The 25,557-nt window shown below is 51.1% G+C and overlaps 1 protein-coding gene across 2 annotated transcripts; it reads left to right on the top strand.

Moving 5' to 3' along the window:
- Window positions 1-21,966, top strand: PTGS1 (prostaglandin-endoperoxide synthase 1). 2 transcript variants are annotated; one of them, XM_081238389.1, is made up of 11 exons: window positions 5-116; window positions 209-298; window positions 6,669-6,785; window positions 7,218-7,358; window positions 7,692-7,835; window positions 9,179-9,360; window positions 9,472-9,555; window positions 11,306-11,552; window positions 13,848-14,134; window positions 19,203-19,350; window positions 20,833-21,966. In XM_081238389.1, exons 1-11 carry the CDS (start codon window positions 110-112, stop codon window positions 21,186-21,188), a joined length of 1,803 nt encoding a protein of 600 aa, XP_081094515.1. In that variant the 5' UTR covers window positions 5-109; the 3' UTR covers window positions 21,189-21,966. The 2 variants fall into 2 exon arrangements, with proteins under 2 accessions (XP_081094516.1, XP_081094515.1); XM_081238390.1 differs by lacking the exon at window positions 7,218-7,358 and having other exon boundaries at window positions 1-116.
- The last annotated feature ends 3,591 nt before the right edge of the window (window positions 21,967-25,557 follow it).

Below are 25,557 nucleotides of genomic sequence, written 5' to 3'. Positions count from 1 at the left end.
GAATGGGTGGGGAGGGGCGGGCCAGCCGGGCCAGAGCTCCGGGGCACAGTTAGAGACGCACCCAAGGAGCACGCAGTCCGCATCCCGCATCCATCAGCCGCCCTGCACCATGAGCTGTAAGTCCGGCCCTGGTGGCCCCAGAATCCCCTTTGCCTCCTGGTGGAGCCTTGAATGCCAGGCTCAGCCCTCCATCTCTCTCCCTCTGCAGGGCAGAGTGTCTCGCTCCGGTTCCCGCTGCTTCTGCTGCTGCTGCCGCCATCCCCCGTCCTGCCAGCGGCCCCCGGGGCACCCGCGCCGGGTAGGCGGCCCCTTTCCTGCCCCCGAAGAGCCCCAGGTCCTGCGTCCCTGGCTTGGCCCCCACCCGCCTCTCCCCTCCGGCCGGCCCAGCTTCCCCTTTTCGGCTCGCGGTGCCTGGGAGGGGGGAGGGGGCTGAGTCTGTCGGTGGGATGGGGGCTCTCTGCAGACCCCCGGGGGGTGTGGCTTTGGCTAGGACGCCACTGGGTTCTTTTCGGGGGGAAAGGGCAGACTGGGATGTCAGGCTGGCTTTGGGAAAAGGGACAGCCTCTCTCCAGGCCCTCACCTCTTCTGGGCCCCCAGCGGTCCAAGCTGTTTTCCTCTGTTTCCCCTGCGGGCCACTTTCGGAGGAAGCAGCAGGCTCCAGGGGAAGGCGGGCTGGCGAGTTCTCTTTCTCCAGCCTCTAACTTTCTGGTACCCTTCCGGATTCCCAGCCCCAGTGGAGAAGATCTCCCTCGGTGAGGACCCAGGGAACACCAGCCATTCCGGAGAGAGTGGAGGTGGAAATACACTTACGGGGCTGGGTTGCTTCCCCTGAGGTTTAAATCCTCACCTGTGAGGTCCCTACTGGGCGGTTGAGTTAACTGAGGCTCAGGTAGGGGCTATAACCCTCTCAAGCTCACACAGTGCATGGTGGGCTCAGGGTTGGAAGCTGGATCTACCTGACTCTAGGCATTTTGCAGGGTCTTTCCTCAGAGTCCTCCCTGCCCTCCTCACCCCCTGCCAATGGACCCTGGTTTCATCACCCCAAAGAACATGGGGAAAGTCAAATCCTGTAAAATTCCCACCCTCCTCCCCCTCCACCATGCATGTACCAGGTTCCAGGTGAAGGACTGCAGTTCCTCCTTTGGACCGCCTCCCTCCCCCAGCTTACTGCTTGTGTGTGTGTGTGTGTGTGTGTGTGTGTGTCTCCATTCCCCATCTGCAAAATGGGGTCAACAGAGGATGGTGGGGAGGGGATCTGAGCCTTCTGTTGTGATGCTCAGAGGAGAGAGAAAGGGTACCTGTGTGAACTGGGAATCAGACTAGGTTTCCTGGAGGAGAGGGTTTGAGAGGGTGGCATTTGGGGAAGTCAAGGAAAGGATGGAGGATGCTGGGCACGAGCAAAGGTCTAGTTTGTGGGAAGAAGAGGAGGAAGACCCATGTGGCCAGCACTTTACAGTTTACAAAAACAGGCTGTGGGCATCTCTGTTGTTGGTGCTCACAACAGCCCTGCCAGGGAGATGTTAGTCCCATTCTACAGAAGGGAACTCTGAGGCCCAGAAGGGTGAGCCCATTTGTCTGACACTCCAGTAGCAGAGCCGAGGCTGACTAAGCTGACCCAGTGGCCCCTTTTGTTGGCCCCTGGATCAGCCCAGCACTTCCTCTGAAGCCCCATTCAGCCCCATCCAGGCCCCCAGGGTACCCAGGGCTCACCCTGCCTGTCCTCCTGTGTCTGTTCACCAGTACTTAGTGAGCCATGGTCTGTGCCATTTTGCTTTTAGCCTTTTCTACTTATCTTTATATTGTGTTTAAACAGAATTGTTTTCTTCACTCCACAAACATCCCCAGGGGATTGCTTTATGCCAGTCTTTGGCTGGAGCCTGGAGACAGAGCTGGGAGGAGCTCGCCGTCTGGTGGAGGAGATAGACATGCCCACAGACTGCCATCCAAGGGGGTCAGGGCCGTGACTGAGGGAAGCACAGGGGTGTGCGGGGCTCGGGGGTGGGGGGCAGTTATCTCTCGTCCCTTACATATGAGGAATTTCGGGAGGCTTCTTGGAGGTGGTGACGTTTGACAGGGACCCCGAAGGAGGTGGTGAGTTGGTGGAAATCCTGTGAGGTTTTACTGTGAAACTCTGGAAGGGGTCTTCCTGGCAGAAGCAAGGGCATGAGCTGAAGCCTAAAGGTCTGAACTGTGGGAGTGGAAGGGTGCACAGGGAGCAGTAGGACAGAGGCAGCTGCTGGTGGACACGGGCCTTTGGATGCAGAACGAGGAGAGGGACTGGGGCCTCAGGGTAACTGGGAACAGGAGAGTGAGGTTGGGCGGATGACTTGGAGGTGAGACTGGAGGCTGGGGAACCATTAAGGAGGCTGCTGCACGGATCAAGGAAAGAACGGAGGACCCGTCGTGTGTTGGGGCAGGAGGTTTGGGCTGCCTTCCTGTTTCCAAGTCTCTGGGTGAACTGAGGTCCGAGATGCCTGGACATTCAGGGGAGGCATCTGCCCCGGAAAACCAAAGCCTGTGTTTTGTCCCCAGAGCGGCAGCAAAGGCTGATTCCCCCAGGAGACGAGGGCTGCAAGCTTACGTGGGGGCAGGTGGCGGGAGAGAATGTTGCTTCTGCCTCTCTTGTGACGGAGGAGGTGGAGTCCGGCTTGGAGGACAGGGACGTGCCAGGGCTTCCTTAATGCTCAAGTTCATCCCCTCCAGTTCCTGCACTTGGCTTAGTGCTCTCTCTTTGGCTAGGGATAGGGCATGACCTGGCAACCGGAGCTCCACACCAGGCAGAGGGGCCTGAGGCCAGCTAGCCCTGGCACGTGGGGCAGGAACCCCGCCTGGGCCAAACCTTCCTGCTGCCTGCAGCCTCCTATCTGCAGCACCAGAGGAGTCTGTGGGCTGGGAGAGGACTTCCTTTTCTAGCCATTGGGGCCTGCTGCGGTGGTGCCTGGCGGCTGGCCGCTGACCTGGTAGGGTGTAGGGACTGGGACCCAGGTCTGGCTGGTCAGGGTCCCCCTTTTTTTTCTCTTTGGCTGCCAAGCTCCTGGAGCTTCTCTAAATATTATTCTTAGGGAATTTCAGTGCAGCCTCTTTCTTTAACGGGCCCGCTTGCTGCCCGGTGCTTCCAAGTCCTGACAGCTTGGTATTCCCTCACTGTGCCTGGAGCCCTGACTCCTGGGCTGGGGGACATTTCCTTGCTGGATTCTCAGAAAGTTCTGGAGCTGGGAAGTCCTAAACAGTTCCTCATCGGTGGGAATGTGTGCAGTGTGGGCTTGCTGATCAACCTCACCTCTGGGCTGGCTTGAAGACGCAGTGGGAGCAAGCTGCAAGGTTCTCTGCTGATGGGGCTAGGGAATCATATTGATGCAAATAACCCAAATATTTGGAGATAGATTGGCTTCGTCCAGAGTTGAAATAGAAGGGGAGGCAGAGGGGGAGGTTTTTCCTTAGAGCCTGTCTGTTCCCTCCCCTTCCTGGAAAGCACTGAAAAATAAGGCCCAGAGGGTACAGGGTACTTGCCCAAGGACACACAGCCAGTAAAGAGCAGTCACTCTCCCATAGATCTTCACCCAGCACCTACCTGGTGCCTCGCCCTGTACTGGGTGTGGGAACTCAGGCACTTTAGACTCTGTGTCTGCATCTCCCTAGTTCTCTTTCTTGATGTTTTATTATACGGGGTGTCCTCCGCTGGGCACATGAAAGCATGTGGGATTTAAGTTAGACTGAAGGAAGGCCTTCCTTTGTGAATAGTTCCCAGAGCTCTGGTTGCGGTAGGGGATGGCGCTCCCTCTGGGGTCCTGGTTTCATTCATTCTGGATTTTCAGGTCCACCTTGAAGGAAAGGTGACAAACCTATCTCACCTTGGGTCATCCCCAGCCTGTGGAACAAAGTGACTCTCCCTCTGCATCCCTTCCCCAAATCCAGGCCTGGGCACCTCCAGGAGGAGGAAGGACAGGGAAGAGAAGGGAGTTCATCTTGGCCCTGCAACTCTGAAGCAGTGGGGCCTAGGCGAGTCTCCTCATCTGTGGCAGGGGTAGGGGGAGTCTCACCCACCCACCAGGGAGTGCTGAGCAGATAAACGAGGTAGATATGCAAGGTTGGAGGCTCAGCCAGAGCCCTGGCTTCCTGGCCCATCGTGACCGTCCAGCTGTGGTTAGGCTCCCCTCCCCGGGGAAGCGAGGGAAGCAGCACCTAGTCTCCTCTCTGCCCACCCTGACATCCTGGGGCCGCCAGCAGCAGCTGCTATCCTTGCTGGGATGAACTTTCCCTGCCCTGGGGCCGCCGGTGTTTATGGAAAGATAGCGGAAGAGGAGGGAGAGAAAGTTGAGCAGCAGGTCTGGGAGGGAGGGACCTCGGCCCGCGCCCCCCGCCTGGCACACAGACTCTCCTGACAGGAGAGGGAGAGGGATGAGGGCAGGAACTTCTGTGTCTGGGGACACAGCTCTGCTGCCTGCTGAAGCCCTCAAGCCAGACTTCAGAGCCAGCTGCGGGGGTGCTGGGGAAATCAGGGAGTCCCTTTGGCCAAGCTTGGGCTGGCTGGTCTCCTCGCTACAGTTTAAATTCCACAAGCATGTAAGCTCTGGCCACCGCATCTGGATTCCCTGGGTGGCTGGATCTCTCCAGGACATGGGTGGATCCCCAGCTGTGTGCACGGCCTCTGTGAGGGAGGAGGGAGTCAGGGGGAGCCCTTTTCCTTGGAGGCTTGTGGCGGAGCAGAACGGGTGGAGCTGGAACGTGGAGCAGGGGCGAGAGAGAGCGGCGGAGTGTGGACGTTTAGGGGGCGGCTTTCTGGTGCACGCGCAGTGGGCAGGGCCAGGTAGCTCTGGAGGGAAGTTACTAGGGGGGAGACGCAGCCTGGGTCAAGGAGGAAGCAGAGCTTTCGGCTTTGGGGCCGCGGGACGGGCTGCCACAGAGCAAACCGAGTTCCTTTTGGGATCCCTACTGGGGGAGGGATGGGGAAACAGCCCAGAGAAGGGCTGCGCCTCAGCTCCTGTGCTCGCTGAGTGGTAGGGCGACCCGTTGGTGACAGAGGGCCTGTTGCGCCAGGGTCGGGAGCTGGGCAATGTGGCGCCACGGGAGCTCCTGGGCAGAACAGCAGAGTGTCCTGAGCAGCAGGGATCGATGAGATCCCAGGTCCCTGAGCCCGCTGCATGGCTGAGCCTGAGCTCCCTGGCGTTTCTGGGCCTGTGGCTGTAGGAGGGGAGGGGGGTCCTGCCAGGCCCCTGCCCTGGGCCCCACCTGCCGGTCCGCCTGCATTGGTCTGATAAGGCCTTTTTGTTCAGACTTCTTCCCGTGGGTTCCTTCTTTTTATACCCTGCAAGGGTCACAGAGGTGCTATTGTGAGGTTGTGGGGAGTTGCCAGGGCTTAAGCAAGACAATTTGCATGATTCTGCGATGTGAGGAGCCCTGTGACCACAGCGGGTGGTCAGCCTGCGGTGGCTTCTCAGCCTCCTCCGGCCTGTTGCTATCCTCTTGACCCCCTATAATCAGATGCACAAAGAATTAGAGTTCCCTGTAACGTTGGCTCTGAGCCCAGTTAAGGAAGTGTGTTTGCAGGAGGGATCTGGTGTTTTCTGTGGAAGGCCAGGGAAGGAGCTGCTGCCAGGAGCCAGGCGCCCTGGGTCTGCAGGAGGCCTGGCTCTCTTCCTTGGTCTTGGCCAAGTCGCCACCTCTTCCCAAGCCTCGGTGTCCCTCGCTGAGCTGTGAACGAGCACTGAGGGAGCTCCGAGGAGTCTCTGACCTTGCTGTTGGAGAATCGTTGAAGCTGTGGTTGGGGAGGTCTGGGTTAGACACAAGGAGGGACTTCCGGGGGGGCGTTTCTCCAGGGGGTTGGTGGGGGTGATGCTAGAGCTCCACTCACCCTCTGGAGAGAGTTTTCCAGCCACATCTGTCCTGTTCTCGTGGTGCCTGACCTCCCTCAAGATCCTAGAGCCCATACTCCACCCTGATGTGAGCCGGGGCTGGGCCTATCAGGACGGGAGCTGAGACTCCCCTCAAACCCATTCTCTGTCTTCCGGGTTCTGGGAAACGTCTTTCCTTGGACTTGCCGGCTGAGTGTCTGGGGGTGGGGTGGAAGTGAAGGGATGGGCAGTTGGTCTGGTGCCACTTGCTGGGTGACCCATCTGGGTTTCGCCTTATTTGGCCTCAGTCACCCCATCTGCCTATAACTGGGCGTTGTGATACCTGCTCTTCCTTCCCTTCTGCAAAAATAAAGGGATGGTAGGTCCTGGTGCCCAGAGGTTGGGGGTTGGTCTGAGAACCCCTATCCTTTTCCCTTTACTGAACCCCACAAACTCTGCCCTTGGTGCTGAGCTCTAACTTGGCAGAAAGTGAATGCTCTAGAAAAGCCTGTGGCTGCAGTGTCTTGTCAGCTGTCTCCTAGCCTTTGATGTCACAGCCTGGGGCCTGGACTCTTCTCCTGCCCCACTTTGGTGGCAGCAGGGAGGGAGGGGGGACTTCCCCTGGTGGCCTGATGTGGGGAAGACTGGAAACCCAGAGCAAGGTCTGGAAACGGAAGGGCCAGGGGCTTTCTGTTCATAGCTGTGGGGACAGAGAGGACCCTTGGGGAACACAGGAGTCCAGTAAGTTAGGAGAGAGAGCTGTGACTGGGCTCCATGCCTCTGGCCCCAGTGAGAGGTCGCCCTGGAGTGGTCTCTGATCTCTGTTTCTCCCCACAGTGAACCCCTGTTGTTACTATCCATGCCAGCACCAGGGTATCTGTGTCCGCTTCGGCCTTGACCGCTACCAGTGTGACTGCACCCGCACGGGCTATTCCGGCCCCAACTGCACCATCCGTGAGCTGGGCCTCCAGCCCCAATCCTTCTCCCCTGGGCTCGTCCTCCAAGACCCCCACTTCCTACCCTCACCTCCGGCCGTGGCCCTGTTCTCTTTTCTTGCCTGCCTTTGACCTCTGACACTGCCCCTGACCTGGCTCCAGCACAAGCCCTCACTCCTGGCACACCCCACTCCCTGCTTCTGGGCGCTGTAGTGAGTTTTCACTGCCCAGCTCCGGCCTTACTGACCTCAGTCCCTGGTCCTGTCTCCTGTCCTCACGTCTGGTTCTGGCTCTGTCACGTGTCATCACTCCCAAGGTTCCATCCTTACCCCTGCCCCAGAGGTTCTACGCTGTTCCATCCTGGCCCTCATCCCCCGTTCCCATCTTCCACTCTGGCTGCTTCTGGTCCCGCCAGGAGGGCCTGACTGAATGGCTCCCCCTGCCCTCACAGCTGAGCTATGGACCTGGCTCCGGACTACTTTGCGGCCCAGCCCCTCTTTCCTCCACTTCCTGCTGACGCATGGCCGCTGGTTCTGGGAGTTTATCAATGCCACCTACATCCGGGACATGCTCATGCGTCTGGTACTCACAGGTGGGTGGGGGCAGGACCCTCCTAATCTAGGGGAGCAAGAAATCCTGCCACTTCCTGGAATTCTTGGCATCTGATAAAGGCAGGGGTTGGGGGCGGGGGGGGGGGGTTCTAGGGTGCCAAATAAAAAAAGAACAGCCCAGGGAATTCCCTGGCCGTCCAGTGGGTAGAACTCCGTGCTTTCACTGCCGAGGCGCGGGTTCAATTCCTGGTCGGGGAAGTAAGATTTTGGCTGCATGGGGGGACCAAAAATAGAACAACCCAAGAAGAGGCGGGGAAGGGGGTGTGTAACTGGGGGCAGGAACCCCTTGTCACTATTATTTTCGCCCTCTGCAGTGCGTTCCAACCTCATCCCCAGCCCCCCCACCTACAATGTAGCACATGACTACATCAGCTGGGAGTCCTTCTCCAATGTGAGCTACTATACGCGTGTTCTGCCCTCTGTGCCGCGAGACTGTCCCACGCCCATGGGGACCAAAGGTAATGGCGATGGGGTGAGGGGGCTGGGCCTGGGGGTGTGTCACAGGAGATGCTTAGTTCTTCTGTTTGGGAAAAAACAAGCAGAAGAGCAGTTACTGACCCATTTCACAGATGGGTGGACCAAGGCAAGACATATGCATATCCAGAACCAGGGATGAGGACAGGGAGAGGTTGTGGAGGAGTCTTGCCTGAGGTCAGTGGCAGAGTCAGACTAGCGCTTCCATATTTCCAGGGTGCCTCTTTGCCTGAACCTCGTCTACTAAATGGGTGGGATCCTGCTGGGATGGGGGTGACTTTAAAGTTGAAATGGAGGAAGGAAAGAATAGTGAGCTATTTACTGGGTGCTAACTCTGAGTTTGGGTCTTTACTCATGTAAACAGTCTTATGTGCTTCATCGGCGCAGTTTACACATAAAGTCAAATTTTTTCTTTCGTTGTTCAAGACCCCCACTTGGTCTCACTGGCAGGGGTCTTCTTCCCAAGACCTTCTTCCTTATCCGCTCCTGATTGTCCTCAGACAGGGGGTTTTAGTCAGTTTAGAGCCATCAATTCAGTTTCAAGTACGCACAGGACGATACAGTCACATTCCTTAGGTATCACCTGTGGCTGCTTTCCTGCTGCACCAGCCAAGCTGAGCAGACGCGACAGAGACCACATGTTGGCAGAGCCTAAGATATTGACTATCTGGACTTGTACAGAAAAAGTTTGCTGACCCTTGGTTTAAAAGATTCCATCTCACCAGTTTTCTGCCAGTGACATTGGCACTCCTCAAATCCACTGCATAAAATAGATATCATTTGCCCTATATTATAGAAGAAGAAATTGAGGGTCAGAAAGATGGAATGACTTCTCCATGTTCACACAGTTAGTAAATGGCGTAACCCATTTCCGAGACAGGCTACCTTGCTCCACGGCTGGGGAGTCCAAGTTCTTCCATTTGTTTGTTTTTTGTTTCTTTTTTAGGGGGAGGAGGGTTAACTTGTACAAAGTAACAAACATACACAAAAGTTGAGAGAAAAGTATAATGAAGTCCTATGTATCCATCTCTGGGTTTCAAGATTTGTCCACAATTTGCCAAGGTTATTTCATCCATCCCCTTTCACCTTACTTTTTATGGAGTTTTAAAAAACAGATTCCAGATATCATGCCATTTCACCCATAAATACTTCCAGAGTCTTTTGGTAGAGAAGGTGCAAGGGGCCATCAGGTGAGAGGGAGGTGGTCCTGCAGAGGCCACTCTGGGCTTCCTGCGTGGACCAGTTCGGTCTGGCGAGGCTGGAAGGCCCTGAGGCAGGAAGATCTAGAGAGGAAGCAGCTACTGCTCTTTCCCACCTCCCCAACCAGGGAAGAAGGAGTTGCCAGATGCCGAGCTCCTGAGCCGTCGCTTCCTGCTCAGGAAGAAGTTCATCCCTGACCCCCAAGGCAGCAACCTCATGTTTGCCTTCTTTGCACAACACTTCACACATCAGTTCTTCAAAACTTCTGGCAAGCTGGGTCCTGGCTTCACCAAGGCTTTGGGCCATGGGGTGAGTACCTGGGAGGGGCTCGGGACTTCTCTGGGCAGCACTTGGCACATGGAGGTTGTTACAGGTGGGGCAGGACCCAGAGGTCTGAGTGGACCCTCTCTCTGTCTTCAGGTCGACCTTGGCCACATTTATGGAGACAATCTGAAACGTCAGTATCACCTGCGGCTCTTTAAGGATGGGAAACTCAAGTACCAGGTAGCACTGGGTCGTGGGATGGGGCGTTGGGAAGAACCTTCCACGGTCTTCCCTGGCAGAAGCTGTTGGTGGGGGCCTCCAGGGTGTCCTGAGATGGCGAGCTGCAGAAGCTGGAGGTGTGTGGTTGGAGGAGAGACAGCAAACCCTGGGAGAGGGTGCCAGGCAAGAGAAGCAGACAAGGAGCAGACGTAGCCTCTCATGTTCTCCTGGGAGGTGGATTTGGGGCCTCCACAGGAGATGAACATTTCCAGCCTGCATTTATTCATTTAATTATTCTACAATATTAATTGGACACTATGATGTGCCTGGCACAGGGGAGCAGTGGCCGTGATAGTTATGGGCCCTACCCTCAAGCTCCTCAGGGACCACAGACACAAACAGTAGGGTGCTAGTTCCATGAGGACTTTTCATCTGAACTCGCACTGTTCAGTGGTGCTAGAGCCACATAGGTAATTATCTCATGCACTTATCAAATCCACTGCATAAAATAGGTATCATTTGCCCTGTTTCATTGCTGTGAGCCACATCTAAGTTATCTGAATTTTTCTAATGGCCACATTAAAAAAGGTAAAAAGCTACAGGCAAAATTGATTTTGATAATATATTTTTAATTTAACCCAATATATCCAGAATCTTATCATTTCAACATGTAATCAACACAAAAATTGTCGATAAAATATCTCACTATTTGTGCTAAATCTTCAAAATCTGACCTGTATCTTACACTTATAGCACATCTCAATTTGGGTGCCAGATTTTTGTTGGAGATTCTGATCTGCATTTAGATTTCATAAAATTTACAGTTGAGAAAGTAGATTCACATGTCCAAGTTGTTCTAAGCATAAAGACTTCCCAATAGCTGAGGTATCTGTTTTAAAATTTAAATCTAAAGAAAATAAAATTAAAAATCCAGTTCCTCATTCACACCTACCACGTTTCTAGAGCTCAGTAGCTGCATGTAGCTAGTGGCTACCATACTGGACCATGCAAATCTAAACAAACGAAAACCAAGACAGAAAGTTCATTGCTGAATCTTTTGGGCTCAGAACAGTATTTGGCATATGGTAGGTCCTCGGTGGATATTTATTGAGTGAATGATGACACTGCCATATAATTAATTACACTTGTGATAGCTGCCACCAGGGAGAAGCCACGAGAGTGTGCAGAGGATGGGGAAGGCTTCCTTAGGAAGTACGAAGAAACCAAGAGTTGCATGAATGATGATGAGGAGTTAGGGAGGCCAAGAAGGGCACAGGACAGGCCAGGTTATCAGGCATGAAGGCTGGAGAGGGGAAGTCAGCTTGAGTGAATTCAAGGGAGTAAAATGAGGGAGATGCTGCTGGACACCTGAGTGATTCCCGATGAGCGAGCGTCGCGTTAAGGATTTCTGATTTCTGCCAAGAGCAGAGAGAGGACTTGGAAGTGTTTTAAGCCAGGGTGTGATGCTCGATTTTAGGTGTTTTAAAGGATTGCTCTGGCTGGCAGAGCCGAGAACGGACTGTCTGGGGGGATGGAGCCCCTTACGAGGGGAGTCAGGGTGGAAGGTGAGGGTGGGTTGGAAGAGGGTGGTAGCAGAGGGGAGAGAGAAAGGGACTCACTTTAGGAGGTAGAATCCACAGGCCTTGGTCAGGGAGGCCGGGCGGCCACACTGCGTGTTACAGGCAGCTGTCAGTAGGAGCGGAAGGCTGTCAGCTGCGCAGGTGCAGGCACCCGGCCCCTCCCCAGGTTACCAGGTGGCCCCATCCTGCAGGTGCTGGACGGAGAGATGTACCCGCCATCGGTGGAAGAGGCGCCCGTGCTGATGCACTACCCCCGGGGCGTCCCACCCCAGAGCCAGATGGCAGTGGGCCAGGAGGTGTTCGGGCTGCTTCCTGGCCTCATGCTCTACGCCACACTCTGGTTGCGTGAGCACAACCGAGTGTGTGACCTGCTGAAGGCTGAGCACCCCACCTGGGGCGATGAGCAGCTCTTCCAGACGGCCCGCCTCATCCTCATCGGTGAGGACTCCAAGCCAGCCTTGTCCTGGAAGGTCACGCCCTCTGTCCTGAGAAGCGGAGTGGAGGGTTTGGGGACAGAGAGATTAGAATTCTGAACAGGGTCCTTTCCCTGTGTGAGCCTCACTTTCCAAATCTATACATTGGGAATAATGATGGTTGTAAGGATTTGTTGAGATGATGAATGGGAAGGTACTTAGCACATAGTAGGCCTTCAGAAAATGGAGGGCTGCGGTAACTGGTTATTAGCTGGGTGACTGGCAGCAAATCTGATTAGCCACCCCAAATCTCAGTTTCCCCATCATCCCAGGAGCACTCAGGGACATCCTCAGCAAATACCCCAGCTTGCCTGGGCTTCGGGAATCCTTATGTTTCCTGCCCTGCATGCATCTGCCTTCCTGGAGATTGGTAGCTTCTGGGTGCCTCAGGGACAAGATATTTTTGTGTCCCCTACAGGGGTGAGCCTGCAGCCTAAAATGTCAGTTGGTTTTTGGCCTGGGAGCTTGGCCCCCGACACCCCTGTCCAGACCGTATTCACTCTGTGTCACCAGTGAGCCTCTGCCCCCGCCTCTGAGCCTCACTGGGCGTGACTGTTCCCAATTATAGTGCCTGATTCACTGGTGCCTGGAAGAGCCATGCACTGGGGTTAGGAACGGCCTAAAGACCGAGAAGGGGCTGGTTCAGAAGTCCCAGTATTTTTTTTTTTAACATCTTTATTGGAGTATAATTGCTTTACAATGGAGAAGTCCCAGTATTATAGAGACTTTGATCAGAGAGGGCAAGTCTGTGTCTGCAGGCTGCCCAGCATACTGACTGGTGATGAAGCTGTGGCCAGAGGTGGGACTCCTAGGGCCCTGCACCTCCAGTGCTTCATTCAACCCTCCCCGACAGCCTTATGACCCAGATAGGATTACCCTTTGTTGTGAAAACTAAGAGGCAGAGAGGGTAAGTGAATTCTCCAAGACCATTCAGTGCAGAGAGACTTGAACCAGGTCTGGCTGCCACCAGAGTTTATGCTGCTTCCACCACATCTTGAGGGGAGTGCTTTCCTGAGTGGGGAGGGGGTGTGAGCCTTAGTCTACTCTTGTGTGCGTATGGGGAGGGGATTCTCTTCTCACACCTCCACGTAGTGTTCCCACTTCTACACGTACGGACCCTCCGTGTTATGCCAGGCCCTGTACCAAGCAGTTCAGATGCATTCATTGTCTACTCCTCTCAGCGACCCTGTGAATATTGTTATACTGGTATGATTCTAGTACACATTTTACAGATAAGAAGAGTGAGCTTCAGAGAGATTAAGTAGCACAGCCCCAGCTCGGGTGGCTAGAAACGGTGAAGCCAAGATTTAAACCCAGGTCTGCTGATTGCAGTTCCAGTGGCTCGAGATCAATTTGCTACAAGTCAATTTGTCTAGTGGTTAGTTGGCCAAAATATCAGTTTCTTCTAATATCTAGCTGACCAGTTTTCATTGTGTTATGGAATGTTCCTTTTGTGTCTTCCCTGGCTCTTTGCTCTGCAGCTTGTTCCTGAGGGGGCAGAGGAATTTGATCCATAGGAAGATAGGAGGATTATGTTTGGCACGAGATTCACTTATGTCTCCAGTGTCCCTTGTTTGCTGCTGCAGCTCTTCGAATGGTCTCTTGGGAGCTCCCCTCACCCCCATCATCTTAGGCACGCTGAGATTCCCTCACTGAGTTAATCTCTACGTGCCCATCTTTTGTGGTGTCTCCAGCCTCTTTTTTTTTTTTTTTTTTTTTTGGTGGTATGTGGGCCTCTCACTGTTGTGGCCTCTCCCGTTGCAGAGCACAGGCTCCAGACGCGCAGGCTCAGGGGCCGTGGTTCACGGGCCTAACCGCTCCGCAGCATGTGGGATCCTCCCGGACCGGGGCACGAACCCGTGTCCCCTGCATCGGCAGGCGGACTCTCAACCACTGTGCCACCAGGGAAGCCCTCCAGCCTCTTTTAATGGGCTGTGGGAAGGTGGCCACCAGAGGGTCACAAAACCCATCCTCAGATACTTCCTTTGCGTGTCCTGCTCAGCCCGGCCTGTGACCTCCCCAGGGAACATGGGACTAGCAGATGGCTCCTGTCTTGGGACATCAGTGCAGCCTGAGACAGAAAGTTCCATTTTCACGCCCCGTGACAAAAAGGCAAAGTGAAAGTGGCCAAATAAAATCAAACAACCATTACAATGATAAAGAGGCCAAACCAAGCCCTTTGCATGAACTGGCCCACTTCCCAAGCCTGATGGCTAAGTCCCTGTGCTCTGTTGACCCCATTCCCCATCCTTCGTCCCAGGGGAGACCATCAAGATCGTGATCGAGGAGTACGTGCAGCAGCTGAGTGGCTACTTCCTGAAGCTCAAGTTTGACCCGGAGCTGCTGTTAGGCACCCAGTTCCAGTACCGTAACCGGATTGCCATGGAGTTCAACCAGCTCTACCACTGGCACCCGCTCATGCCCGACTCCTTCCGGGTGGGCCCCCAGAACTACAGCTATGAGCAGTTCCTGTTCAACACCTCCATGCTGGTGGACTACGGGGTCGAGGCCCTGGTGGACGCCTTCTCTCGCCAGCCCGCGGGCCAGGTGAGCCTTGGAGGAGCGCTGGGGAGGGCCGCTGGGCTCTGGGATCCAAACCCCAGTTTTCTGTGAAACGGGGAGAGTGTCACCCCTACAGAGAGGTCGTGATCGTTCCTTCATTCATTCTGTCGTTCTTTCATTCATTCAACGATACCAGGCGTTACTCCAGGTGCTGGGGATACAGTGGTGAACCAGGTCAATGTGGTTCTTGGGTCCTTCTATTTTTGGTGCGTACACCCTAGAAAGGAACGCCAGTCATGTGACAGCTAACATGGTTTGAGCACTTACTACATGTTAGGCACTGTACCAAGGGCTTTTCTGATGTTTTCAGAATTATAAAAGCATGTTAAGAACCACAATATAGAAAGCCCACCATGCTCTGGGAACTCAGAGAGGGGCTTCTGGCCCAGAGTTGGGGATTGTGGATAAGGAAGTGATGTTTGAGCAGAGGTCCAAACAATGGATAGGGGTCTCCCAGGGCAAGAGGTAGCGTTCGTGGCCCGGGGTCTCTGTGTTCCAGATGGAGGGGACAGCATGGCAAAGGCCCAGAGGTCAGAGGGCATGGCAATTTGAGGACCAGGAAGACATTCAGGGTATGGCAATATATGCAAAAGTGCCTGCACATAGTAGGTCTTTATTACATTAGAGGCCTCTGTTATGGGCTGAATTGCCCCCTGCCCCAAATCCCCATGTTGAAGTCCTAACCTCCAATACCTCAGAATGTGACTGTATTTCGAGCTAGGGTCTTTAAAGAGTTAATGAAGGTAAATGGGGTCATCGGGTGAGCCCTACGATGACTGGCGTCCTTATAAGGAGAGGAGATTAGGATATAGATGTGCATAGAGGGAAAACATAGGGAAAGATGGCCATCTCTAAGCCAAGGAGAGAGGCCTCAGAATGAAACCAACCCTGCCCACACCTTGATCTTGGACTTCTAGCCTTCAGAACTGTGAGGAAATAAATTTCTGCTGTTTAAGCCACCTAGGCACTTTGGTATGGCAGCCCTAGCAAAATGATACAGCCTTTCCCTCTGGGACTTCTAACTAATTTCCTCCTAAATCTTCCCTTCCCCGTGTTTGGAAGCTCCATCTCCTTCCCTAGCTCCCCTCAGCCCCTGCTTCTCTCTCATACTTAACCCTCAGCCCTACCATGAAGTTGTGGCACCATATGGATTTAGGTTTCCCCCTGGTAATTTGACTGCAATTAGCATATGCTGCCGCCAATGGGCAGCTGCTGGCTGGTTTACGGCTTCTGTTCTTTGTGGGGACACAGACATGAACAGAGGCAATAACTCGTGTGCGGGGCTTCATGGTTTCCAAAGAATTTTCAAGCAATGTCCCTGGTGACATGTGTGAAAAGCCCTGATATTTCCTGGTACCAGGCAGAAGGGTCACAGAAGTGTGTGGATTCTCAGGATATCAAAGAGAATGTGAGAAGTGATAAAACAGGGCCTCCCCTGATAATCCCCACCCATGGTTCCATCTCTGGGTTACCGTTTGACCAACACTGTGATAACCGCTTTGTATTCTTTATCTCGATGATTTCACCACAAGCATATCAGACTGATGCTTCTACCTTCCTCATTGTTGCATATGAAGAAACAGAGGCTTAGCATAAGTAATTTGCCTACAGTCCCTGTATTTGTTTCCTAGGGCTGCAAAAGGAACACAAACCAGGGGGCTTTAAGCAGCAGACATTTATTCTTTTTCTTTTTTATTTTTTTTGGAAGTTCAAAATATCACCTTTAGGGGCTTCCCTGGTGGCGCAGTGGTTGAGAGTCCGCCTGCCGATGCAGGGGACACGGGTTCGTGCCCCGGTCCGGGAAGATCCCACATGCCGCAGAGCGACTGGGCCTGTGAGCCATAGCTGCTGGGCCTGCGCGTCCAGAGCCTGTGTTCTGCAACGGGAGAGGCCACAACAGTGAGAGGCCCACATACCGAAAAACAAAACAAAACAAAACAAAACAAAATATCACCTTTATTACTGATAAAACTGATTCTAGAAAACCTAAAGCAGGCTTTTTAATAATAAACCCCCACATAGACAAACTTGGCCACCAAGACATGGAAGCATGGAAACAAGGAAAGTCTCTCCCAACATCCCCCTGTCCCCTCAGAACAAGGAGTATGAGAGAAAACATACTCCCTGGTGTCAAGTGAATTCAAGAACTGTAGAGAGGACAGCTTGAACAACACATGCCTAGTTACTGTGCTCAAACTCGCCAATAATACTAAGTTACTCCTCCTCTTCTAATAAGGAGTGAGGGGGAGAGGTTGGAAAAAGATGCTAAGAGTGTTAGGCTACTGGGGTTTCCTCCATAGACAAAGAAACATCCAGAAAAGGAAAGAAATATTCCCACCTTACACCTGAGAATTATCACCTTTTATTCATTTATTCATTGATCCATCCAAGCATCCATTAAACATTTACTACACATTACTAACATCTAGGCCATGAAAAAGATCAATCCTCAAACATCTCTCTAGAAAGCCCTTGTGGTTAACTCCCCCAGATGGTATTAACACCAATCAGAAATGTATTGTTGCACAGTTCTGGAGGCTAGAAGTCCAAAATCAAGGTGTCGGCAGGGCCGTACTCTTGCTGAAGGCTCCGGGGGAGAATCTGTTCCTTCCCTTTCTCTCAGCTTCTGGTGATGGCTGACAATCCTTGGGGTTCCTTAGCTTGTAGAAGCATCACTCCAACATGGTGCTCTCCCTGTGTCTCTGTTTCCTCTTTTTATCAGGACGCCAGTCATTGAATCTGGGGCCACCTTAGTGGAGTATGACCTTGATTACATTTCTTTGCAAATAAGGTCACATTCACAGGTGCTGGGGGTTAGGACTCCAACACGGATGCAGGCAAGTCAATCCACAGTGGCCCCACAGCTTGTAAATGGTTCAGCTGAGATTGGCACCAGCCTCCTCTGGCTTTGCCCCAGGGTGTATAGCTTCACCCAACTATGCTTTTCCTCTTTCTCACCCAATTGTCCTTGTTCTACCAAACAGAACTCTTTCTTTAGCATTATCATTATCAATTCACCCTGAGCAATAGATCTTTCTTTAGATGTATGCTGCTTTTTTTTTTTTTTTGACAATTCTTTTGCATTAAGAATATCTTTTTAGGGCTTCCCTGGTGGTGCAGTGGTTGAGAGTCCGCCTGACGATGCAGGGGACACGGGTTCGTGCCCCGGTCCGGGAAGATCCCACATGCCGTGGAGCGGCTGGGCCCGTGAGCCATGGCCGCTGAGCCTGCGCATCCGGAGCCTGTGCTCCGCAACGGGAGAGGCCACAACAGTGAGAGGCCCGCGTACCGCAAAAAAAAAAAAGAATATCTTTTTAAACCTTTTATTTTATAATGGAGTATAGTTGATTAACAATGTTGTGAGAGCTTCAGGTGTACAGCACAGTGATTCAGTTATACATAGACGTGTATCTATTCTTTCAAATGCTTTTCCCATTCAGGTTGTTACATAATATTGAGCAGAGTTCCCTGTGCTATACAGTAGTAGACCTATGCTCCTTAACAGTTATGAATCAGATTTTTTTTTCTGGAGCCTTCTTTTTTTTTTTTTGGCTGTGCTGTGTGGCTTGTGAGATCTTAGTTCCCCGACCAGGGATTGAACCCGGGCCCTTGGCAGTGAAGGCTCAGAGTCCTAACCACTGGGCTACCAGGGAATTCCCTCTGGAGCCTTCATCTCACCAGGTTACTTAGGCTTTGAACCCTATTTCCCTCCTTTCACAGGATATATTACGCCACCCCCTTGGTCTTGAAGTAAAACTACAAGTTTAGTTAAACTAAATGTGTTTATATATTACACTTTTCATGGCAAGATTTTAGTTCCCTCCCAGCTAGCTCATGACAATTCCTCTCCCAGGAGGCTTGGCAGAAAGAAGGAGAAACAGATGTAATCACATGTCCCTGTGTGTAGCTTTATCTGGACTGAATGGAGTGACTCGATACGCTGTGTTCCTACCTTCTAGCTCAGTTTCTCTTTTCTAGTGGTGGCTGGTTACTAGGGGTTCACTTTTTTTTTAAATTTGTTTATTTACTTATTTTTGGCTGTGTTGGGTCTTTGTTGCTGTGCGCGGGCTTTATCTAGTTGAGACGAGTGGGGGCTACTCTTCGTTGCGGTGCGCGGGCTTCCTTTTGCGGTGGCTTCTCTTGTTGTGTAGCACGGGCTCTAGGCACATGGGCTTCAGTAGCTGTGGCACGTGGGCTCAGTAGTTGTGGCTTGCGGGCTCTAAAGCGCAGGCTCAGTAGTTGTGGCGCAAGGGTTTAGCTGCTCCGCGGCATGTGGGATCTTCCCGGACCAGGGCTCGAACCCATGTTCCCTGCATTGGCAGGCGGATTCTTAACCACTGCACCACCAGGGAAGTCCCTAGGGTTCACTTTTTAATACTAGATGCTCAGTAAATTTTATTTAATCTCAATTCTGTGATATAGAGAATGGAAAGCAATAGAAATAGGTTCCTTAGCAGAACCCATTAAAAGATTAAACATCTTTGTTCTATGATAAAAACTGATTTGGAGAGTGACAGACACATGTCAGTTCTGCCAGGTAGAGTTTAAAAAATATCCTAGGAAAGCCATAAAGTTTTGGCCCCTCAAACTAACATTTGTCCATCTGTCTGTTTCCATCATTTGAAAGCTCAGAAAACTTTCTGCCTTTTATTTCCAGATCTGAAATGCCAGTCCCCTCTGCTTGAGCTCTGGACTGTGGCCGTGCTGGCCATCTCCTCTGCAGAGTCCTAGTTGCTGAACCTCATAGTTCCAGAACCTTCCTTAACAGAATGTTGTGGGTTCTCACCTAAATTCAAAGGGCTGGGGAACAGTGTGTCTGGTGAGTGACTAGAGAAGTCCTCCTGGCCCACTCCACACTCTAAAGATGAGGAAGCTGAGCCTCAGAGGGGGTCGCTGAGAAAGCATGGCAGTGCAGACCTAGGGCCAGGTTCCCAGCTTGGTGGCTGCTAGGCTGAGCCATCCTTTCTGCTCAGAAAGGACTCCTGACCTGAATTTCTTCTCCAGGACAATGTGGCCTGGCTCTCAGAGCACAGCTGTATTTATCTCTTGGCAGATCGGCGGGGGTAGGAACACAGACCACCATGTGCTCTACGTGGCTGTGGAAGTCATCAAGGAATCGAGAGAGCTACGGCTGCAGCCCTTCAATGAGTACCGCAAGAGGTTTGGCATGAAGCCCTACACCTCTTTCCAGGAGCTCACAGGTGAGCAGCTGTTTCCCGGCCATGGCTCCTGCCCTTGAGGGGCTTGAGCTGAAGTGAAGGAGACATTGAGGAAACAGAACGGGGTGATCCGTATGGCCAGCACTGTGACTGTAGGATTTGAGGGGTGTGGGAGCACGGTGCCAGGGGTGGTGAGGGATGGCAGATGACTCTGCTTGGGGAGGGAAGGTGGCTTCTCAGCTGGGTTTGAAGGATAGAAAGGGATTTTCCGGGACTTCCCTGGCAGTCCAGTGGTTAAGACTCTGCACTTCCACTGCAGGGGGCACAGACATGGCACAGCCAAAAAAGAAATAAAGGGATTTTCCAGGTGAAGGATAGAGGGAAGAACATTCTAGGTGGAGGAACAGAAAGTACAAAGGCACAGGGGTTAAAAAGAATGAGCCAAAAAGAAAAAAGAAAAAAAAGAAAGTGAGCCTATTCAGGAGAACAGTCCTAGGTGTGGCTGGGTGGAGGTTAGGGACAGGAGGCTGGCTCAGATTGTGTGGAATCTTGGATTCTACGCTAAGATTTTGGGTTTTATTCTGTCTAGTTGTTCCTAAGTCCCATTTATGGGCCAGCTACCTGAGAATCACTTAGAAAACTAATTAAAAATACCAAATCTGAGATGTCTCTTCCAGAGATTCTGATTCAGTAGACCTAGGTGGTACCCAAGAATCTGTATGTGTGTATATATATATCTCTCCATACATATATGTATGTGTATGTATATACATATGTATGTATATGTAAGTGTATATATATATAAAACACAAATTGTGTAATATATATAATAAATATATGTAACATATATGTCTGTATGTCATATATATATATATATATAATTTGTTGTTGTTCAAGATACCTAGTTGTTGGGCAGCTAAGTTTGGGGACCCCTGTCCCAGACAATGGGGGTGCCACTGAAAGGTTTTGACCAGGGTGTGACATGACCCCTGACTGTGTACTGGTACCCTGTGGAGGGTGGACTTGAGAAGACAGGTAGGGACACTCCATGTCTGTCTCCCATGACAGTCCAGAGAGACAGAAGGAACATTGTTGCTAAGTCTCTATGTGATCTTGGACAAGTGACATTGCATCTCTGAGCTCCGGTAGAAAGCAGGGTCTTGGACCAGGATAAGGCCTTGAAACCTGCCTGTGAAGGAAACAAGATGGGTAGCTTCTGCCTGTTGTAATGATCAGGTAATTAGGGCACAGAGAAGTGGGGTGAGTTGCTCAAGGTCACACGCTGTTTGGTGGCAGATCCAGGCCCTTGACTCCATCTGCAGTAGCAAATTCCTTCCCTAGATGCAGCCCTGGAGCAGGGTCAGTCAGCCGGGCCAGATTTTAGGGCATGTGCTCATTTGCTCAAGGTGCTCTTCTGAAGTCCATTCTCCTCCCCCAGAAAAAGGTGGACCTAGAAGATTCCCTCCCCAGATGAACCGTAATGGATGGCATCATGATTCTGACTTTGGCTTCTCCCCCTTGTAGGAGAGAAGGAGATGGCAGCTGAGTTGGAGGAGCTGTATGGAGACATCGATGCCTTGGAGTTCTACCCAGGGCTGCTTCTTGAGAAGTGTCCTCCAAACTCCATCTTTGGGGAGAGTATGATAGAAATTGGGGCTCCTTTTTCCCTTAAGGGCCTCTTAGGGAATCCTATCTGTTCTCCGGAGTACTGGAAGTCGAGCACATTTGGCGGTGAGATGGGTTTCAACCTTGTCAAGACGGCCACGCTGAGGAAGCTGGTTTGCCTCAACACCAAGACTTGTCCCTACGTCTCCTTCCACGTGCCGGACCCCCGCCAGGAGGACGGGCCTGGCATGGGGCGGCCATCCACAGAGCTCTGAGAGGACAGGGCAGCAGCATTCTGGAGGGTAGACCTTACTGCTCATCATTCCAGAGTGGTGAGGCCAGGGTTGATAGTCTTCAATGTTGGGTTTCTGATTTGGTGTTGAGAACATCAGGGTGGACATTTAGAACTCTGGGTCTCTCACCACCCTCTGGACTACTGTGGTCTTGTTTGTCGATCTAGAATGCTGAATTCCTGGTGAACCATCTAGAATGTTAGGAGTGGTTCTCCTTCGGAATGCCAGAACACTGGTTTCCTGGTTGATCACCTAGAATGTCAGATTTCTGGTTGATCCAGAATACAGGCATTCTAAAATATGGGACTCCTGATGGAATCATCTAGACAGTTCAGGGGTTCTTATTTTGCATTCTAGAATTCTGGGTGGTCCTCCAGAGTGTTGGCTTTCTGATTGGTTATTCAGAATGTGGTGTTCCTGGTTGCTGATCCAGAACAGTAGCTGGTGTGCTAGGTCTGTCCTGTCCTGAATGTCTGGAGCATGGATGATTCATTTTCCTGTTCAGTGAGACATCCACGGAGCAGGGGACTCTAATGTCTAATGAGAATGCATTGCCTGAATCTGTGCCTGCACAGAGGAGGCAAGGAGGTGGGGTGTTCTTCTTGGGACCCCAACTGAGACCCTGGTCTGAGGCTATAGAGAGAACAGGTGGCTTTTTCCAGGCCATTGACTGGAAGCCACCAGAGCTCTGTCTTTGTCCAGATCTTGACTCACGGCAGCTGTTTTTCATGAAGTTAATAAAGTTCTTTTTCCAAATTGCCTGCTATGCTTTTTTTTTTTTTTTTTTGCGGTACACAGACCTCTCCCTGATGTGGCCTCTCCCGTTGCGGAGCACAGGCTCCAGACGCGCAGGCTCAGCGGCCATAGCTCATGGGCCCAGCCGCTCCGCGGCATGTGGGATCTTCCCGGACCGGGGCACAAACCCGTGTCCCCTGCATCGGCAGGCGGACTCTCAAACACTGCGCCACCAGGGAAGCCCCCTGCTATGCTTTTGATACCATCCCCAGAAGCAGAGGTGACACGGAAGTGATCTTTCTCCTAGCCACAGGCTAGATGTGCTGGAGGTTTGCAGCAGGAGACTTTCCACTGGGATCCCTGGGCCTGTCATGATCTAGATCTTTCACTGCTGATGTTTCATCCCCCTCTCCCCTCCCATCCTGTGGGTTAGGAATTGCTTTTTCCAGGGTGCTCTCCTAAAATGCACAACTCCCCAGCCCCAGGAAATGTAGCATTCAGTTCCCACCATCTGATTAAAACAACTTCCTCCCTTACTGAGCATACAACAGAGATGAAAGGCATCTGGGGAGGAGAGCATTTACTCTGTGCCAATTTTACACATTTCATTCTCATTTATTTTCAACCCAACAGTGTGAAATAGGTGGTATAATCCACGTTTCAAAACCAAGGATACCGAGACTCGGGGCGGTTGAGTGACGTGCTCCACGCGTGCCAGAGACAGGTTAGGACCCAGGTCTGGCTGGATCTAGAGCTGTGCTCTTTCCTCCATCCAGCTTCCTCTTGCTTCCTGGTTTGACTCCCTTCCAGGCCTAATCTTGCTTGTCTGGCTCAGGGTCAAAGGCGGAGGTGGGCTGTAGCCTCCGCCTTACTTGCAGGCTATTTGTTCAGTCACAAATATTTATATTCCTAACTGCTTACTACATGCCAGTTACTGTCATATGCTTGGGGCTACAGCAGGGAGCGATCAAGACCGATAAGGCTGCACAACAGATCGTTGTAGTTTATTTCATGCATTGTACAGCATGGGGAATGTAGCCAATATTTTCTAATAACTTCAAATATAGTATAATCTATAAAAATAATGAATCACTATGTCGTACACCTGAAACGAATATTGTAAATCAACTATACCTCAATAAAAAAAAATCTTCAATAGAGTTCAAACTCAAAAAAGACAGATGGGCTCCTGCCCACATGGAGCTCACATTCCAGTAGGGGTAGAGCAGACAATAAAGAAGAAAACAATGAAAGGAGAGAAACTCAGCTAAGTGTGAACTCCCTTCTAACACATGCTGCCCTGTCCTCCCCTGCTTGACTGCAGAGCCCTGAGACACTTTGCCCAGCCACACAGATCCCAATAGCCAGCTACGAGAGAGGAGAGGACAGGGGGATAAGGTAAGAGATTGGGAACGGTGCTTCATGCCCCCATTTTGGGCTTAGAGTTCCTTGTGAAGAACCATGGCACAGAAACAGTGGGGGAAATTGGGGTCCAGGCTGAGGGTCCCTGGCTGTGTCTACTGTCTTATGGTCCAGAAAGCCCTTGTTTCTCCTTAGTTGGCTGGGGACTACTTCCATCATTGCTCCCTGGCCCTGTTGAATTCAGAGAATACAATCCTTTCTTGCTCCCCTAGCTGTGCTGATGTGGAGGGATCCTTCCAGTGACAGAAGTGGGTGTTGCGTGGCTGTGTCTTGGCCTTGCTGGACCGGTCTCTATTTCCTCTCTTCTGCTAATATCCTGACTTTGCTGAGAATCCTTCCCTCTCTTGTTAATTTTAGTCTTGGTGGTTCCACCAGTGGCCCTTTCCTGGCCAAGAGGTGGGCCTGGGAATCAACCCTGGCCAATTAAACACCCTCTTCTTTTTTTTTTTTTTTTAACATCTTTATTGGAGTATAATTGCTTTACAATGGTGTGTTAGTTTCTGCTGTCTAACAAAGTGAAGCAGTTATACATACACATATATCCCCATATCTCTTCCCTCTTGCATCTCCCTCCCTCCCACCCTCCCTATCCCACCCCTCTAGGTGGTCACCAAGCACCGAGCTGATCCTCGTGCTATGCGGCTGCTTCCCACTACCTATCTGTTTTACGTGTGGTAGTGTATATATGTCCATGCCACTCTCTCACTTTGTCCCGGCTTACCTTTCTCCCTCCCCGTGTCCTCAAGTCCATTCTCTAGTGGTCTGCATCTTTATTCCCGTCTTGCCCCTAGGTTCATTATGACCTTTTTTTTTTTTTAGATTCCATATATATGTGTTAGCATATGGTATTTGTTTTTCTCTTTCTGACTTACTTCACTCTGTATGACAGACTCTAGGTCCATCCACCTCACAACAAATAACTCAATTTCGTTTCTTTTTATGGCTGAGTAATTTTCCATTGTATATATGTGCCACATCTTTTTTATCCATTCATCTGTCGATGGACACTTCCATGTCCTGGCTATTGTAAACAGAGCTGCAATGAATATTGTGGTACATGACTCTTTTTGAATTATGGTTTTCTCAGGGTATATGCCCAGTAGTGGGAATGCTGGGTCGTATCGTAGTTTTATTTTTAGTTCTTTAAGGAACCTCCATACTGTTCTCCATAGTGGCTGTATCAATTTACATTTGCACCAACAGTGCAAGAGAATTCCCTTTTCTCCACACCCTCTCCAGCATTTATTGTTTGTAGATTTTTTGATGATGGCCATTCTGACTGGTGTGAGATGATATCTCATTGTAGTTTTGATTTGCATTTCTCTAATGATTAATGATGTTGAGCATCCTTTCGTGTGTTTGTTGGCACTCTGTATATCTTCTTTGGAGAAATGTCTATTTAGGTCTTCTGCCCATTTTTGGATTGGGTTGTTTGTTTTTTTGATATTGAGCTGCATGAACTGCTTGTAAGTTTTGGAGATTAACCCTTTGTCAATTGCTTCACTTGCTCATATTTTCTCCCATTCTGAGGGTTGTCTTTTCGTCTTGTTTATGGTTTCTTTTACTGTGCAAAAGCTTTTTTAAGTTTCATTCAGTCCCATTTGTTTATTTTTGTTTTTATTTCCATTTCTCTAGGAGGTGGGTCAAAAACGATCTTGCTGTGATTTATGTCATAGAGTGTTCTGCCTATGTTTTCCTCTAAGAGTTTGAGAGTGTCTGGCCTTACATTTAGGTTTTTAATCCATTTTGAGTTTATTTTTGTGTATAAAAAACACTTTAGGGAGTGTTCTAATTTCATTGTTTTACAAGTAGCTGTCCAGTTTTCCCAGCACCACTTATTGAAGAGGCTGTCTTTTCTCCATTGTATATTCTTGCCTCTTTTATCAAAGATAAGGTGACCATATGTGCGTGGGTTTATCTCTGGGCTTTCTATCCTGTTCCATTGATCTATATTTCTGTTTTTGTGCCAGTACCATACTGTCTTGATTACTGTAGCTGCGTAGTATAGTCTGAAGTCAGGGAACCCGATTCCTCCAGCTCTGTTTTTCTTTCTCAAGATTGATTTGGTTATTCGGTGTCTTTTGTGATTCCATACAAATTGTGAAATTTTTTGTTCTAGTTCTGTGAAAAATGCCAGTGGTAGTTTGATAGGGATTGCATTGAATCTGTAGATTGCTTTGGGTAGCAGAGTCAT

This window comes from Mesoplodon bidens (genome assembly GCF_964165515.1).
Source record: "Mesoplodon bidens genome assembly, chromosome: 6".
Lineage (NCBI taxonomy): Eukaryota > Metazoa > Chordata > Mammalia > Artiodactyla > Ziphiidae > Mesoplodon > Mesoplodon bidens.
Note: the sequence above shows the minus strand (reverse complement) of the source record. Positions and strands in the feature narration are given on the sequence as shown.